Genomic DNA, 16,798 nt, shown 5'->3' with positions numbered 1-16,798 from the left:
GCCTGCTTTCCTGCAGACTTTTAAGCTGCCTCCAGTACCCCTACCGATGTGGGAACAGCTATTCACAGATCCACTAGCCCCACCTCCTTCCTTGGCTGACTGTGGCAGACTCTCAACCTCACGCAAACACTGCTCCACCGGCCCCACTGCCTCAACGCCAGAAGCGAAATACCTGAAACCTCGCCTGAGGACTTGTATTTTTCATTGTTATGGCCTGATTGTTCTGGTTCTCGGATCCTGACCCACAAGCTCCGTGCCCTGCGGAGGAAGCTACATCTAATGCAATTGTGCGACACTTGGCGCGCTTTACATCCGGACCATAGAGACTACCTTTTTTCTCTCGCTCTTGTCAGTCCTACTAGTGCATGGATTACATATTCTGCCCACATCACCTCCTGCTTTCAGTTAGACTGGTTGACATAGGTGTAGTCATGCACTCGGTTCATGCCCCTGTGAAGATGACCTTTACCCTTCCCTCTTTTGTCAAGTGCCACCCTTCCTGGAAATTAAATGAATCACTCCACCTGTATGCGCTTTGCCTCCAGGATGTCCAGACAGCAATTTCTAATTTCCAGGGCGCTCATCGAGAGGATCTCCCCCAACCCATGATTAAATGGGAGACCCTAAAGTGTGTACCTAAAGAGGTACTGATCAAACATGGGGCTTGACTGAAGAGAGAATCTGCTGTAAAATGCGATTCACTTATCAGTTGTTTGCACTCCTTAGAATCCCACCTCAAACAGTCACTCCAGGAAATGGTATTGCGAGAACTCATACAGGTCCAACATGAATTACTAGCCCATTTAAATATCAGACATCGCTATAATAAACAGGTCATGGGCAGGGTCTTTTATAAATGGGGGAACAGGTCGGGCAGACTCCTTGCAAACACGCTCCGGGAACAGCGGTCCTCCCTATTTGTTCCATCTATTAAAACGTCCTCTGGCTCCCTCACACATCTCACACCTGAAATCTTGGATGCTTTACGATCCTATTATACATCCCTTTATAACCTTCCCTCTACTCACCTCCCATCCTCCCCTTCCTCCTCTACTCCCTCACTACATCAGTACATTTCTGCCACAGCTCTTCCTACTCTCCCTCCGGAAGCGATCCAATCACTGGAAGTGCCGTTCACACGGCAGCAACTAGATCTAGTGATTTCATCCCTGCCCTGGTGGCAAGAGTCCAGGGCCCTGATGGATACACTGCTTAGTTCTTCAAAACCTTTTGCGCAGACCTAGCAGACCCCCTACTTTCTGCCCTCAACTCCATCCATCAGCCATTTTGATATTCGTAATGGTACAAGACAGGGCTGCCCACTCTCTCCACTGTTAAACGTCCTGTGTCTAGAACTGGACACCCCCCCAGTACCATTACAAATGCTCTGCCTATGCTGATGATCTCCTTCTTTACTTCTCATCCCCTCTAACGTCCCACGCTTCTCTAATGTCGGCCCTACAACGTTTCACAACTGACAGTAACTATAAATTAAATCCCACCAAATGTGAAGCGCTCAACCTCACCCTACCTCCATCCGTGGCCCACCAACTTCAAAGCAACGATCCTTTTTAAATGGCAATTCAAGTCCCTAAAGTACCTAGGTGTCAAAGTCACTGCCCACTTACCTGACACATACCATCTTAACTAGGGATGTAAGAAAAAATCGATTCTCGCGATAATCGCGATTTTTTTCATTTGCCGATACAGAATCGATTCAAAATATTTTTGAATCGATTCTTTTAGGGATGTGGAATTTTTATCTGCGGACGCCCGAAACAGCATGTCCTGTCTTGGGCATCAGGGGATAAAAGTTCCACATTTGTGGAGCCGGGCAGGCCGGATCTGACACGGCTATGGAGCGGGCTCCGACTCGTGCCCACTCCGTACTATGCGACCCCCGGCTGATTTCAGTAGCCGGGGGCCGCCGCTAATAGCCAGCATGCGGCAATCGCCGCGGCTGGCTATTAAAGGAGTATCCGGTGCGCACTTTTCTCATTTTATCCTATCCAGGCTGCAAAATAAAACGCACTTTATCTTACCTGCCAACGAGCCCCCGGAGCTCCGGTACAGGTGTTCGGTCCCCGGGCTGTATTCTTCTTACTTCCTGTTAGTCCGGCACGTCACATGGAGCTTCAGCCTATCACTGGCCGCAGCGATGTCCCGCCTCCGCTGGTGATAGGCTGAAGCTCCATGTGACGTGCCGGACTAACAGGAAGTAAGAAGAATACAGCCCGGGGACCGAACACCTGTACCGGAGTGTACCGGAGCTCCGGGGGCTCGTTGGCAGGTAAGATAAAGTCCTCTTTATTTTATTTTGCAGCCCGGACGGGATAACATGAGAAAAGTGAGCACCGGAGTACTAGATCGCCACTGTCAAAGCTGACAGCGGCGTCTATTGGGATCTATGAATGCTCCCAGGTGGGCGATATATCGGGATATATCGCGATGTATCGTCACCTAGACGGTATCGCGATATATCGGGATATATCGAATCGCCACACTGGTATCGCGATTCGAATCGAATCGCCAAATTCTTGGCGATTCACACCCCTAATCTTAACTATCCCCCCTTGCTCCAAGTTATTAAATCGAATCTAGCCATATGGGAGCCAAGGGATTTTTCATGGCTAGGACACTTCAATATTAAAATGAACGTCCTCCCCCACCTCCTATATTTATTTTCTGCAATCCCGACACACCTCCCTTGCCCATTTTTCTGAGACCTTGCTGGGCTCCTCTCTGGCTTTGTCTGGTCTCACAAACATCCTCGGTTAGCGAGGCACGTCTTGATCTGAAGGAAATCAGAGGGGGGGTTCCTTGCTCTACCAGACTGACTCTCCTACCACCTATCTGCTGTGTTTACCTGAGTGTTAGTTTCCACCACCATAAGACAAAACAATGGGTACACCTGGAATCATCGTTTGTGGGCATTGATCCGAGATCCCTACTCTGGCTCCTAACTCAGGACCTTCCCAGATCCACCCTGTCAACCCTTCCCCCAATCTTACACTCCATCGCTTGTGCACATACTTCCTATATAAGAAAATCTGCCTTTCTCCTACCAAATGGACCCATGACACCGGTCTTTGGCATTAAAGCTTTTGCCCCAGCTAAGACATCCATGTCCTTCCTGGGAGACGACAGGAGAGAGGGGTTATTTTCCTCTTTCCACAGCCTCTTTGAAATCCCTACCTGACATCTTACAGGATAAACCTCCCTCCCCTGCCTTCTGTTTCCAATACAATAATAATTATACAATAATTATATTATTATACAATAATAATTTCTACCAAACCTCTAAATCCGCCCTAAATTTACATCGTCCGCCCACTTCCTTTTAAGCTGCTGTGTGCCTCCGCAGCGCCAGTCCAACGCCTGGTGAGTGTGCTGTATGGCCTTTTGTTAGACCAATACCGTAAAATGACCTTATCTTCTCGGCTAGGCTAGGAGCACGAACTGGGTCATGCGTTTACTGACCAGGATTGGGACATGGCCGTGGCTCTGTGCCACAAAACCTCCATTTCCTGTAAGGCACAAGAACCCAAACTACAAAACTTACCAGATGGTACCGGGTACCGACCCTCCTCTCTCGTATAAATACCTTTCCCTCCCAGACGTGTGCTGGCATTGTGGTTCCACTGGCGGCTCCATGACCCACATTTGGGTGACCTGCCCTGCATTAGAATCTTTCAGGAAATGGGTTCTGGATGTGATACACTGCCTGACCTCAGTGACATAACCCCTCGACCCATGCCCACTTCTCAGTGTTCTACCTGGCTCGATCTCTAAGTGGTCCAAATCTCTACTACGTTTTCTTCTCCTAGCGGCGAGAACAATTATCTCCAGACTTTTGAAATCCACTACCTCTCCCTCCCTTTCGTCATTCCTTCAGGAAGTGTCCCACCTCCATAGGATGGAGGAACTTATGGTGGATTCCAATGGAAGTTCGTTCAAACACTTTTACACTTTGGCACCTGTGGATGGAATTTACCTCCTCACCTGAGTTTAGGGATCTCCACCCTCCAGCTTCGCCCTCGGCTCCGTAGCTCTCCCATTCCCTTTTTTACAGTCTCTTCGTACAGTCTCAAACTCCCCCCACTCCTTCTCCCCAACACTGCCATGGTCTCGTTGACTGGGGATCCGGATATGTCCTGTGAGGTAAGCACCCAGAAATTGAGTTTCTCCTGCCTTTTCTCTTTCTTTCCTCCTCTTTTATCCCTTTCCTTCTTTTTCCGTGTGCCTCCCCTTTTCCTCCCTCATGAGGCCCTATCTCTGCCACGAATACCTGATTCGTATATATTGATGCCGATATTGCTGGTGTTATGAGTTAAGGACCATGTTGGTCCCAATGCTTTTTTCCTACTTTCTGCCTCATGACTATTTTCATGCAGAAAGAACAAAACCATAAAGCACACACACAAATAAATGTACAAAAAATTAGAAAATACATAATACACTTACAATATGTCTAATCAGATAACAAACAAACCCCCATAAAAGCATTTTAAAAAGGCACAAACATGCCCTATTTTCATGCAGTACACCTGTTTTGTATCCTCATTTGCTTGTACACTTTTGGAAAAGTTAATAAAATCTCCCCATCAACCCCTCAGTGGTTTTAAATTAACTAGAGCATAATCAATAGATCTATCAATACTTATCCACATAGAAGGATGGGAATTAAAGGGTGCTGTCATGATGAACTCATTAAAAACGAATTATCGGTAAGTTATAATTCCAACTTTTTATTTCATCTTCATGACTGCATCACCATGAGACATACCAGATAAACAGGTGACTTTAGGCAGGTACCACAGCTTGCAACATCTTCCGGCTGAAAAATTGATATTGGGAAGAAGTTACATTCAACTTACAATGGTTGAAGAAAGTATGCGAAGATGACCACGTTGCCACTCTGCAAATCTGTTCAATAGAGACTGAGGCTTTTTTGACCCAGGAGACAGCTAGCACCCTAGTACAATGAGCATGAAGACCCTCAGAGGCTTGTTTACTGGACAATTTGTAGGCTTCCTGGATAGCTATTCTCAGCCACCTATTCATTTATTTTAAATTTTTTTTTTTATTTTTTTTTTTTTAATATAAGCTTTCTTGCCCTTATTGGGCCCTTGAAACTGTATAAAAAGATTTGGAATCTTTCCTCCATGGTTTTGTAATTTCCAAGTAGTGAATAACACCTCTTCTGACACCCAGGTTATTTAAGACTTCTTCTTCTTTCTAATTTTGTGGGTTATTGCAGAAGGAGGGCAATATAATATCTTGAGACCTCTGGAAATTTGTAACAGGCTGGGTTAAGTTTAAAAATAATCCTATCATCCAGGATCATGCAATACAGTTGTTCAATAGATAGAGCCTGGATTTCTCCTACTCTCCTCGCCGAAGTGATGGCGACTAACAAAGCAGTTTTATAGATCAACAATTTAAGAGGTCTCAGATAATGGTTCAAAAGGATGTTTAGTTAAGGCAGAGAGAATTACATTTAAATCCCAAGGGGTGTCAAGTTAGAGATCTTAGTTTTTATTCTTGATATAGCAGAACAAAATCTTTTTATCCATTAGTGTTCGGCTAGGGAAGAATGAAAATAGCATCCCAGAGCTGCCGTCTGTACTTTCAGGGCACTGATAGACTCTTTTCGAAACCACCTTGGAGAAAGCCTAGGATTCTAAATAAAATAAAATAAAAAACAGCGTTCAGAATGTCCGGGGGAGAAGGACCACACCATGAAATACATTTTCTCCAGTACCTTAAATATATAGTGGAGGTAAAATCCTTTTGCTCTTCAATAATGTACTAACCACTTTGTCAGAAAGTCCCTTATTTAATAAGAAATGCCTTTCAAGAGCCATGCTGTTAGTTGAAGGGTTTCTAGATCCTGGTAACATAAAGGTCCCTGTGTCAGAAGATTCTTCATTTGAGGAAGCTGGATCGGTTCTGTCAATGAGAGAAGATTTAAAAGGCTGAACCAACCTCTCTTGGGCCACCATTGGGCTATAAAGATACAGTAACACAAACTTTCTCTCCAATTTAATCTTTTGGAGCACTTTCAGGATGAGGAAGGGGAGGAAATGCATAGGCTGGAGCCAAGTCCCATTTTTGTTGAAGGGCATCTACTACAAGCGGTTTTACTCTCTGAGGGAGAAGAACATCTGGACTTTGCAATTTTTTTTCTTGCTGGCAAAAAGATCTATTTACGGATTTCCCCAAACTCTCACCAGAGACTGAAAGACCTGGGAATTCAGTTCCCATTTCCCTGGATCCAATTGATTCTGGCTTAAAAAGTCTGCTTCTTGATTCTCTATGCCCTTCAGATGTACTGCTGTAAGGGGGAAAACTTTTTTTCTCTGCCACATTGAAGATTTTTTAGGAGAGATCTCTTAGAGTAGACTGTCTTGTTCCCCCCTGATGGTTTAGAAAGGCTACTGAAGTTATATTGTCCGAATATACCTTTCACATGATGGCTCTGGTGTATCTACTATATTCATAGCACTTCTTACAGCAGCAAGTAAGGTATCCGTTTCTTCAGAGGAAAAATATTTTTTATCTTCCCTCTGAAAAGGAGGGTCTTGGAATTCTCCTTTTTCCTCAGAAAATGTAACACCAGAAATTAAATCTTCATTAGTCAGTCTGAGTCCAAAATAACAGCAGTTTTTTGCTTTTTTGGTGGAGGAGGTTCAGCCACAGATGAACAAGTAGTGGTGGGAGCTGAAGCACTAGGCAGAGCAGTAGTTATGGCTGACTGAACTTGTTGTTTTATAAGCAAACAAAGCTCATCCATAAAGGATGATGATTCTTGATAAACAATTTTGTCAGTGCATGTTTTACATAGAGGTTAAGGGTAAGCATCAGGTAGAACAGCACAAATTCAAAATTTTTAGGCCATAGATTTTAACTCCTTTAGAAGCTTCTTTAGAGGATTCTCTTTTGAATTGTTCAGGGCCTCCTTGTCTCTTAGTGGGAAAAGGAATACCTAGAAGAATCAAAGCTACATGATACTCAGAAAAGTAGAATATAGAAAAAAGCAGCATCGTGCAAAGCAGTATGGAGCTAACCCAATTAAAGAAGCCACAGCTAAAGTAAGCAGTACAAGTAGTAAGTGAACCCCTAGGGGCCAGCTACTCACAGTTAATGCCAATGCCGAGCACTCCCAGATGAGCAGAGTGGGAAGCAGCAGACGCATCCATGGTACAGAGGGATGCAGAATAATATAGAGAAGCTTTTATACTCCTCTGTTCAAAACTGGTGCCCCTTAATGCGGCGCCATCTTGTGGAAGGGACTTCCGGTCTCCATCCAATCCCAGGGCATGCACGCGTGACGTCACACATGCCGCCCGCCCCGGCAAGCCTGGGGAATGGAACAGCCAGGGAGCTCCGGGGAAGTTCGGAGACCGGCCCAAACAAAGCTCCTGCCCCACAAACCCAACTGAGCGCCGCGGCGGAAGGGACCAGAGAGGGAGCAACCTGAGGTAAGTGCGACCTGGTATAGCACAAGAGGGAGGGAGACAAACCATGACCGAACCCCCGCTGCCTGGCAGCCCCGTTTGGAGCATAAACCAGCCCACAGGAGGTAAGAACCTCACCTCTCCATGTATGCTTCTAGGAACAGAAAACACTGAGGGGTTGATGGGGAGGGGCTTTTTTAACTACTCTGTTTCCTGTTCCTATTAGAGCTACAGGGGACAATCTCATGGTGGTGCCGTCATGACTAAATAAAAACATTACATGGTGAAATTGATGTAGAATTTCACAATGGCCAATAAATGGTTGCAATCTTAATTTAGTAATAACACATATAGTTTCGTATACCTTGCTCTTAATTTTATAGTTTTTGTTTGCTTTTTTTAATAATAAAAAAAGTTTCTATATAATTTTTTCTTTTTTTTTTCTTTAAATAAAAGTAAATTGCCAACAAGAAATAGTATTCTTGGATGGGTATGTAAACAAGACTCTCAAGACCACGTGGCCAAGAGTGAAGAAGAACATTGGGCCTGTGAAGTCTGCACCCTCATTAATAAACCATCGGACAACAAATGTGATGCTTGTCTCACTCCTAGACCGGAAGGTATCTGAAATGTTCTGTGTACAGAATGAACACTGCCGCTTTGTAGTTACAGAATGTCTGAAGATTTGTGATTTGCATTTACTGGATGTTACAAATTAGAAAATTCTTGTTGATCATATGAAGTTCTATCTAATAAAAATATAAACCGATAAACATGGGGAATCCACCCCCTGAGAGGTGGTCCTGATGATTAATTTTATCCAGAAGAGTAAGGAGTGTGTGTCTAGGAGTTGCGAAGTTGAGCCTTTTTAACTTCTGTAGACATATGTCTTTGTAGTTGCTCCCCTGCCTGCAAATCCCAGACATTTTAATATCCCACCCAACAAAAGTATTAGTTGGAATATTCCTTTAACAAATGACTGATCAAGTTGATAAACATAATAATAATCACTGTGTCGCCATCCTACTGGGACCCGCTGGTGATGAGGTGTAATCTGTGGGGAAACCTGGCAGTAAGATTAGAGCTACACTGCAACATTTTGTAGCGCTACTGATATTTTAATTATTGAATGACAGCTGCAGTCCACAAGATTGCATACAACTCATTGTTAACTTACTTTTTAGCGCTAAAAAAGTCAGTGTAGTCCTAGGTTTAAGTTTTCCTGCAGCACCACCACTGGTGAATCTAAGTATTACACACTTGTATGTGAAAGTTAGGACTGGTCCTCCAGAACAAGATACGCACTTTTAAAACACTCTTCAAAAATGGGGTTGTTGAAAAACTCAAAAACCCTTATAATGTTAAGGCTTAAAGAGGTTAACCGGGGGGAACTTTAAAAAAAAATTCTCAGGCAGGTGGTAAGAGTTAAAATACATTGTAGTTACCTTCCACACTCCTCCACTGCTGGTGTTCTCATGGAGTCCCAGTCCTGCTACACAGTACTTCCCGGTTTGAGGTTGGAACATGGCTGTACTGGCTCAGCTAATCAATGGCTGAGGTATGGATATTAATGTGGCAAACGATTGGCTCGGGGCACCATCAGGGACAGGTAGGAAGGTAACTACAGGGCCTTTTAACTCTTTGCATCTGCCTGAGCAAAAGTATAAGAAAGTTTAGGAGATAACTGTCCCAATGTGGGTCAGATAAGTTAGTCTTCAAGGGGAACCTGTCATCACTTTTAAAATACCTGAATCAGGGTGGACCCTGTAGGCTTCTGCCTACCCTGGAGGACTTGATTGATAGATCTCATCCTGTTTGGGTACAGAGAGAGGGCTATCAATGAAAGCTGGTGGGGTGGGGCGAAGCCGCCGGAGATCTCCCCGTTGATGCGCTGAAATTTCTACATATCAGGTTTCAAATTTGAATAAAGCAGAAAACCAGTCATATTACTACTTTCTGCATGCATGAGGACAGGACATGATTACTCTGTGTACTGGATGTTATATTATATTTTTATGATTTTTTTTTTTTCCCCTGCTTTTCTTTTCAAGCTCCAGAAAAATCAAGTTATGAAGATGACACCTTTGACTCGGACCTGATGAAATATCCCTGTAATAATTTTGTAAAACCACTGACTGAAGTGAAGATTAACAGAAAGACAGCTTTTGGATTCACAACACTGGTAATGAGTGATTTTGGCGCAGGAAGTAACTCGTGTAAAGAGAAGCTAGGTCAATTTATGTCTCCAGGAGGTATCACAAGTGTTAACAATTACAACAACATGCACAAAGTATCCAGTAAGAGAAGGAGCGCCGACAATGAAGAGTGGACAGATTCTCTGAATACAGTGACTAGAAGAACAGATGCAGGCAATGATTCATTCACTCAACAACAGAAGAAGCTGAAGACTAAACACCCAACCCCAAGTAACAGGAGCACTGCAGCCTCCTCTGTAAGGTAATGTCCTACTTTACTAGAACTTGGGATAAAATATGTTTATACCCACTGGAGCCCATTAATGAGCTTGAGGGACATTTAAAATGTGTGTGTCTTTAGAAAGTGTTTTGAAATCTTATTTTTGCTTATATGCGACATATTTATCATATTGCACATCGGTTTATAAACTTAGCGCACATAAGCAGAAAACACTGCTTTATATGATTCCTTCTCTTTGACTTTAATGCGACTTTTTACCCCATTGCGCAAAGGATGCTCAACTTTAACTTAACATCCTCTCCACAGCCAGATTTGTAAGCCAATTCTGAGCTGGTGTAGATTTGCGACAATGTGAAGGCTTTGCGAGAAAACAAGTAACCTTCATAAATCAGCAACTACTGCAAAGTGAAAAACCAAAAGGTTAGTCAAAATCACTTTAGCAAAAAGTCTCTCAAATTCTGCGCAGCAGAGACCTTTCTTCGACTTTTCTACAACGGTTTTCTAAAATGGTGTATAGATTCCACCTATTGACTTCAATGTTTTCCTATGAGGATCCACCTTCACTATCTACTTTAGCTCACAAGAAACTAGAAACATAAATTCAAGGAAAAAAACTCACTTGACTGCAGTTAATAGGGTCGTCCAAGGAATAAATATATATATTTTTATATGGCTTTGGGTAGAGTAAAACTTAAAAAGGAAGCATACCCACCTTCCCCTATCCCCTGCAGCTGCTTCACAAATACTCCCCCTTCATTGCTTCCGTGACTTGTCACAGCATGAACAGCCGCTCACTGACTGAGGTGGGACACTGCTACATCTAGTGATTGCCTGAGCTTACCCCCAACCACTATATATGGGGCACATCCCAGGAAACTGTGGCATTACTCCCTTATATATTAGGGCTAAAACCAACCAACTACCGTATTTTTCGCCGTGTATGACGCACTTTTTCTTCCACAAAACTGGGGGGGAAAAGTAGGTGCGTCTTATAGGGCAAATACACATTATAATTCTGTCATCAACGGCCGGGACCCGCGGCTAATACAGGACATCACCGATCGCGGTGATGCCCTGTATTAACCCTTCAGACGCAGCGATCAAAGCTGACTGCCGCGTCTGAAGCGAAAGTGAAACTAACCCGGCTGCTCAGTTGGGCTGTTCGGGACCGCCGCGGTGAAATTGTGGCGTCACGAACAGCTTACAGGACATCGGGAGGGACCTTACCTGCCTCCTCGGTGTTCGATCGGCGAATGACTGCTCCGTGCCGGGATCACCTGCATGGCCTGCGCTCTGCTTCGTCGTCGTCGTCGTGCACGCCGTCCCGTCATCCAATAGGAGCGGAGTGACGTGAAGGCGGCGACTGAAAGCGAGGATACCGGGTAGCAGAGACGTTCCGGAGCGACGGGGACACCCCGGGGACGTGGCAACAGCGATGCAGGGAGACATCCAGGGCAGCGGTGACTGGTCCGGAGCGGCGGGGACACGTGAGTATTAACTCCTATACCAGTGGTCTTCAACCTGCGGACCTCCAGATGTTGCAAAACCACAACTCCTGGTATGCCCGGACATGCTGGGAGTTGTAGTTTTGCAACATCTGGAGGTCCGCAGGTTGAAGATCACTGTCCTATACTTTACATTTTCTTTGGTTCAGAATCTTTTTTTCTTCTAGATTTTCCTCCTTTAAAATTGGGTGCGTCTTATATGCCGGAGGGTCTTTTATGGCGAAAAATACGGTAATGGATTATGATTGAAATAATGGAAGAAAATGTTCTTTTTAATTTTTTTTCCTGGTCATGACATTTATCCATTAACTAACTGGAATTTATTATTGCATACCCCTTTTTATTATACATTCCCCCAGAAACCTGTGTAGTGAAGAGGGGGCCCAGCACACACTATCTTCAGCTTACTGCAGCTCCTCTCTGCAACTATTGTCCCTGGCTGTCAAGCTCTATGGGACAGGTCAGACTCAAAATAGGAGATTAAGGAAGCAAAAGTCAGGTTTCTGGGGGCACGTATAATAAATAGGAGTTTGTAATAATAAATTCCAGTTGTCTTAGTTAATGGATAAATGCCATGACCAGAAGAACAATAAATTAATTAAAAGTATATTTTCTTCTATTTTCCCTTTAATTATTTTCTTAAAGTTGAGAAAACATTAAAAATAAAGAAAAAAAATTAATACAACTGTCAAGCATTCATTCTTTCACCTACTCTGATCCTTGTTAACTCAATTTCTCGGCACATATTTCCTTCTGTGGCATTAGAACAATGTGACTCTGTAATTGCCTTCCAGAAATGTCACTTTGTTTTTCCTTTGACAGAACCTCTGAAAATGATTTAAATATTATTCTATCAGTGCAAAAACTCCTTGTATAGGTATCATTTATTCATGCCGCTGTTACGAGCTGCAACTACATATTTAAACTATTGTGTGCATAGGCAACCAGTGTTAATGAAAAATAAATGAACTGTTCCTGTACTTGACATACTGGGGTAGCCTTGAGTTCTCTTAATAGCAACCCTACAAAACACAAAGTCACATCAGGTTTGTTTGCTAAATATGCTCATAGGATCTTAAAGTGTACCTGTAATTTCAGAAGAATAGCACTATTTCTGGCCATTATCTGATTCCATCTCCATAGAATTCTACAGGCATCATGTGACTTAAAGGGGTATTCCAGGCCAAAACTTTTTTTTTTATATATCAACTGGCTCCGGAAAGTTAAACAGATTTGTAAATTACTTCTATTAAAAAAATCTTAATCCTTCCAATAGTTATTAGCTTCTGAAGTTGAGTTGTTTTCTGTCTAACTGCTCTCTGATGACTCACGTCCCGGGAGCTGTGCATGATTGGAGAATATCCCCATAGGAACTGCACAGCTCCCGGGACGTGAGTCATCAGAGAGCAGTTAGACAGAAAACTTCAGAAGCTAATAACTATTGGAAGGATTAAGATTTGTTAATAGAAGTAATTTACAAATCTGTTTAACTTTCCGGAGCCAGTTGATATATAAAAAAAAAAGTTTTGGCCTGGAATACCCCTTTAATCCATCAGTGAGCGACCTGGTCAGCGCTGTTTCACAGTCTTGCCAAGACAGCAAATACGTTTGGTAAAATAGACTAAATGTAGCCATGATTAGACTACAGTCAGCCCATTATAGTCAATGGGCATATCGGGTGCTATGTCGGCTTCATGTTCTGGCAGGTTGCCCACGTGGCCAACATAGAGCCAGATGGAAGCCCAAAAACTTGGTGTGAATATATAGCCTTACTGTCGCATAATGCAGTGAAGGGACCTTTCTATAATTTGTGGACGTCGCAGAATTACACTGGCTGTGGTTAGGATTTAATAGTCTTAATTCAGTTGTATGTTGACCTTGTTGTTTTTGAACTATTGGGTTAATAATAGCTATCATACTTTACCATTATTTCTAGATTTTTTCATTTTCCAGTATTACCAGATTTATTTTTTCTACTGGTGTTCTAAATCTGTGACTTTTTCTTGCAGTTCACCTCGTGTTAACATGACAGGGGGCACGTCTCCACTGAACGCAAACAGCCCCCACTGCAGTAAGCATAACCGTCCCTCTGTTCTTCATGTTGTTAAAAAGGATGGAGAGAACAAAGGAAGACAGTTTTATAGTTGTTCTCTACCTGGGGAAGCACAATGTGACTATTTTGAAGTAAGTACATTTTTGTGTCTTTAGGTCCAGACTGTGCCCTGCATTCAGTCATACATATTTACTCAGTAACACAGAGAACTGTTTGGATATGATAGAAGATCAAAATATGACAGGAGATTTAGTTAATTTGCCCATAGCAACCAATTAGATTCCATTTTTTATTTTTCAGTGGCTTTTTTAAAAATGAACGAAGCAATCTGGTTGGCTGCTTTTAGGCAACTGCTCCTCCAAACATGGTTTGATATATCGCTCTCACAGTGGTCATAAGTGGTGCCCCCACTATTAAGATTTATCCTATCTACAGAACAGGTGATAAATATATGATCTCTGATGCAGTTGTTTCCGTCAGAATGGGCTCCCTGCTGCCTTATCTAATAAGTGGTAATATCAGCTCCACCTTTACATCACTGGTCTTGCCATGTGCTAACAGAAAGGAAGAGGGGAGGCGGGACAGGTGCATTGCTCTCTGTGATGTCATAGCTTACAGAAAAGACCTCACAGCTAAAATGGATGATCTGTTCACTTTGAATAATAACTTAGTAAATTGGTTTATTATACATTTCGACACCACACACACACAGGTTTTCTTTTGCTGGACAACTTTAAAGAATACCATGGACATGTAACAATGTTCAGATAGATGGTACGTGTCAAAATACACTGTCACTAAGTGTATAATGCAATGGAGATTTATTAAAACCTGTGTAGGGGGAAGAGTGGTGCAGTTGCCCATGGCAACTAATCAGATTGCTTCTTTAATTTTTAGAGACCTGTAAAAAAAAATTAAGTGATCTGGTTGCTATGGGCAACTGCACCACTCTTCCTCTCCACAGGTTTTGATAAATCTCCAAGGCTAGGTTCACACTACGTTTTGTAACTACGGTTCCCGTATACGGCTGGGAGGAGGGGGCGGGGCTTAATCGTGGCGTCCGCACTCAGCCGTATAGGGGAACTGTATTTCGTTTCAATCTTTTTATTGAAGATTTTTTTTCACAGAAAAACATAACATGTTACAAAAAGTATAAACAGTACTTGAACCAAGAACTACATTCCAGGCGAGCAGGTAACAGAGTGCATGAACAATCCATATTATCACATCGCATTTATGGTTATAAGGGTGACATCCAAACATACATAGGGGAACTGTATTTAATGCATGTCTATGAGCCGACCGGAGTGAACCGCAGCCTCCGGTCGGCTGCTTTTTCGGCCGTATGCGGTTTCCCGGCCAAAGGCAAAAACGCGGTCGACCACATTTTTGCCTGCAGTCGGGAAACCGCATACGGCCTAAAACGCAGCCAACCGGAGGCTGCAGTTCACTCCGGTCGGCTCATAGACATGCATTAAATAAGGTTCCCCTATACGGCTGAGTGTGGGTGCCACGATTAAGCCCCGACCCCCCCCCCCCCCCACCCCTCCTCCCAGCCGTATACGGGAACCGTAGTTACAAAACGTAGTGTGAACCTAGCCTTATGTGCGTGTCCCAAAAATAAAACATCCAGCAAAATCATTCTAAAACTGCCTCCTGCTGTATCCCTGCAGGACCCATTCCAGACCCCATTTATTTCAATGAGCTGACCGCAATCAGCCGCTGGCTGTCTGGGCATGCTGGGAATTGTAGTTTTGCAACATCTGGAGGTGTGCAGGTTGGAGACCACTGATCTAGGGGGAGATTTATCAAAACCTGTCCAGAGGAAAAGTTGCTGAGTTGCCCATAGCAACCAGATTACTTTTTTCATTTTTCAGAGGCCTTGTCAGAAAGAAGCAATCTGATTGCTATGGGCATCTCAGCAGCTTTTCCTCTGGACAGGTTTTGATAAATCTCCCCCCTAGTGAGACTGGTTGGCTCATTTACAGACTGTGTATTCAGTTTATTTAACCAGACTGACCATGTTTATGGTCAGAAAATGAATCCCTTGCTGCCTTCGGTCAGTTCATTGTAATTAATGGGGTACTGCACAGGACTGGCAGGGATATGGCAAGAGGCTGTTTTAAAATGTTCCTGCTGCATGTGATGTGAATGCACCATAGCATTTCCCTTACGTTTCTCTTGTTTCCTATACTTCAACTTAAAAAAGGGAATGTTCACCTGCTGCCTACTATATCACCTCTTAAAGGGGTACTCTGGAAAAGAAAATGTTTTCCCCTATGCTGAGGATAGGGGATAAGTATTGAACTACAGGGGGGTCAGACCGCTGGGACCCACCACAATCTCCTGCACGACGCCCCGGCTCTCCTCCTGAATGGAAGGAGCATGTCGGCCAAAGATTTGTGAGGTGGTTGATGCGCCCCATTCAGGAGGAGAGCAGGGGGCGGCAAGCATAGATCGCGGGGAGTCCCAGTGGTCTAACCCCCGCGATCTGACACTTAAAGGGGTTGGGGTTATCCAGGAAATTTTTTTTTTTTTTTTTAAATATATCTACTGGCTCCAGAAAGTTAAACCGATTTTGTAAATTACTTCTATTAAAAAATCTTAATCCTTTGAGTACTTATGAGCTGCTGAAGTTCTTTTCTGTGTAAGTGCTCTCTGAGGACACTGGTCTCGGGAACTGTCCAGAGTAGAAGCAGAGGGGGGGGGGGGGGGGGGGAGAGATATAAAATATATTATGATTTTTTTTTTTCCTGGAATACCCCTTTAACCCCTTAAGGACCAAGGGCGTACGCCCTGAGTCCGATCCCGTTCTAAAACGCGGGGCCTCTAACAATGGCCGGGACCTGTGGCTAATAGCGGGCGGCGGAGATCGCGGTGCCACGCGCTATTAACCCTTTAGATGCTGCATTCACAGTTGATTGCCGCATCTAAAGTGAAACTAAACTACCCCTGGCTAGCTCAGCGGGCTTTTCAGGATCGCCGCAGTGAAATCGCGGCATCCCAAACAGCTGTAGGACAGCAGGAGGGTCCCCTTACCTGCCTCCTGGTGTCCGATCCACGAATGACTGCTCAGTGCCTGAGATCCAGGCATGAGCAGTCAAGCGGCAGAATAATCGATCAATGGTTTCCTATGAGAAATGTAAAAGATCAGTGTCTGCAGTGTTATTGCCCCCTATGAGGGCTATAACATGGCAAAAAATAGGGGGGGGGGAGTTAAAAGATCATTTAACCCCTTCCCTAATAAAAGTTTGAATCACCCCCCTTTTCCCATTTAAAAAAAAAAACTGTGTAAATAAAAATAAACATGTGGTATCGCCGCATATGGTAATGTCCGAATTATA

The 16,798-nt window shown here is 43.7% G+C and overlaps 1 protein-coding gene across 1 annotated transcript in view; it reads left to right on the top strand.

Moving 5' to 3' along the window:
• Nucleotides 1-16,798, top strand: part of NEIL3 (nei like DNA glycosylase 3) — a 73,259-nt gene that overhangs the window by 48,273 nt on the left and 8,188 nt on the right. The window contains exons 7-9 of the mRNA XM_056560567.1: nucleotides 7,917-8,080; nucleotides 9,512-9,917; nucleotides 13,411-13,585. Of these exons, the coding sequence (XP_056416542.1) occupies nucleotides 7,917-8,080; nucleotides 9,512-9,917; nucleotides 13,411-13,585 (745 nt within the window). The remainder of the gene's footprint in view (nucleotides 1-7,916; nucleotides 8,081-9,511; nucleotides 9,918-13,410; nucleotides 13,586-16,798) is intronic.

The sequence above is a fragment of the Hyla sarda genome, chromosome 1 (genome assembly GCF_029499605.1).
Source record: "Hyla sarda isolate aHylSar1 chromosome 1, aHylSar1.hap1, whole genome shotgun sequence".
NCBI classification, from domain to species: domain Eukaryota; kingdom Metazoa; phylum Chordata; class Amphibia; order Anura; family Hylidae; genus Hyla; species Hyla sarda.
This window is presented reverse-complemented; position numbering and strand designations above follow the sequence as displayed.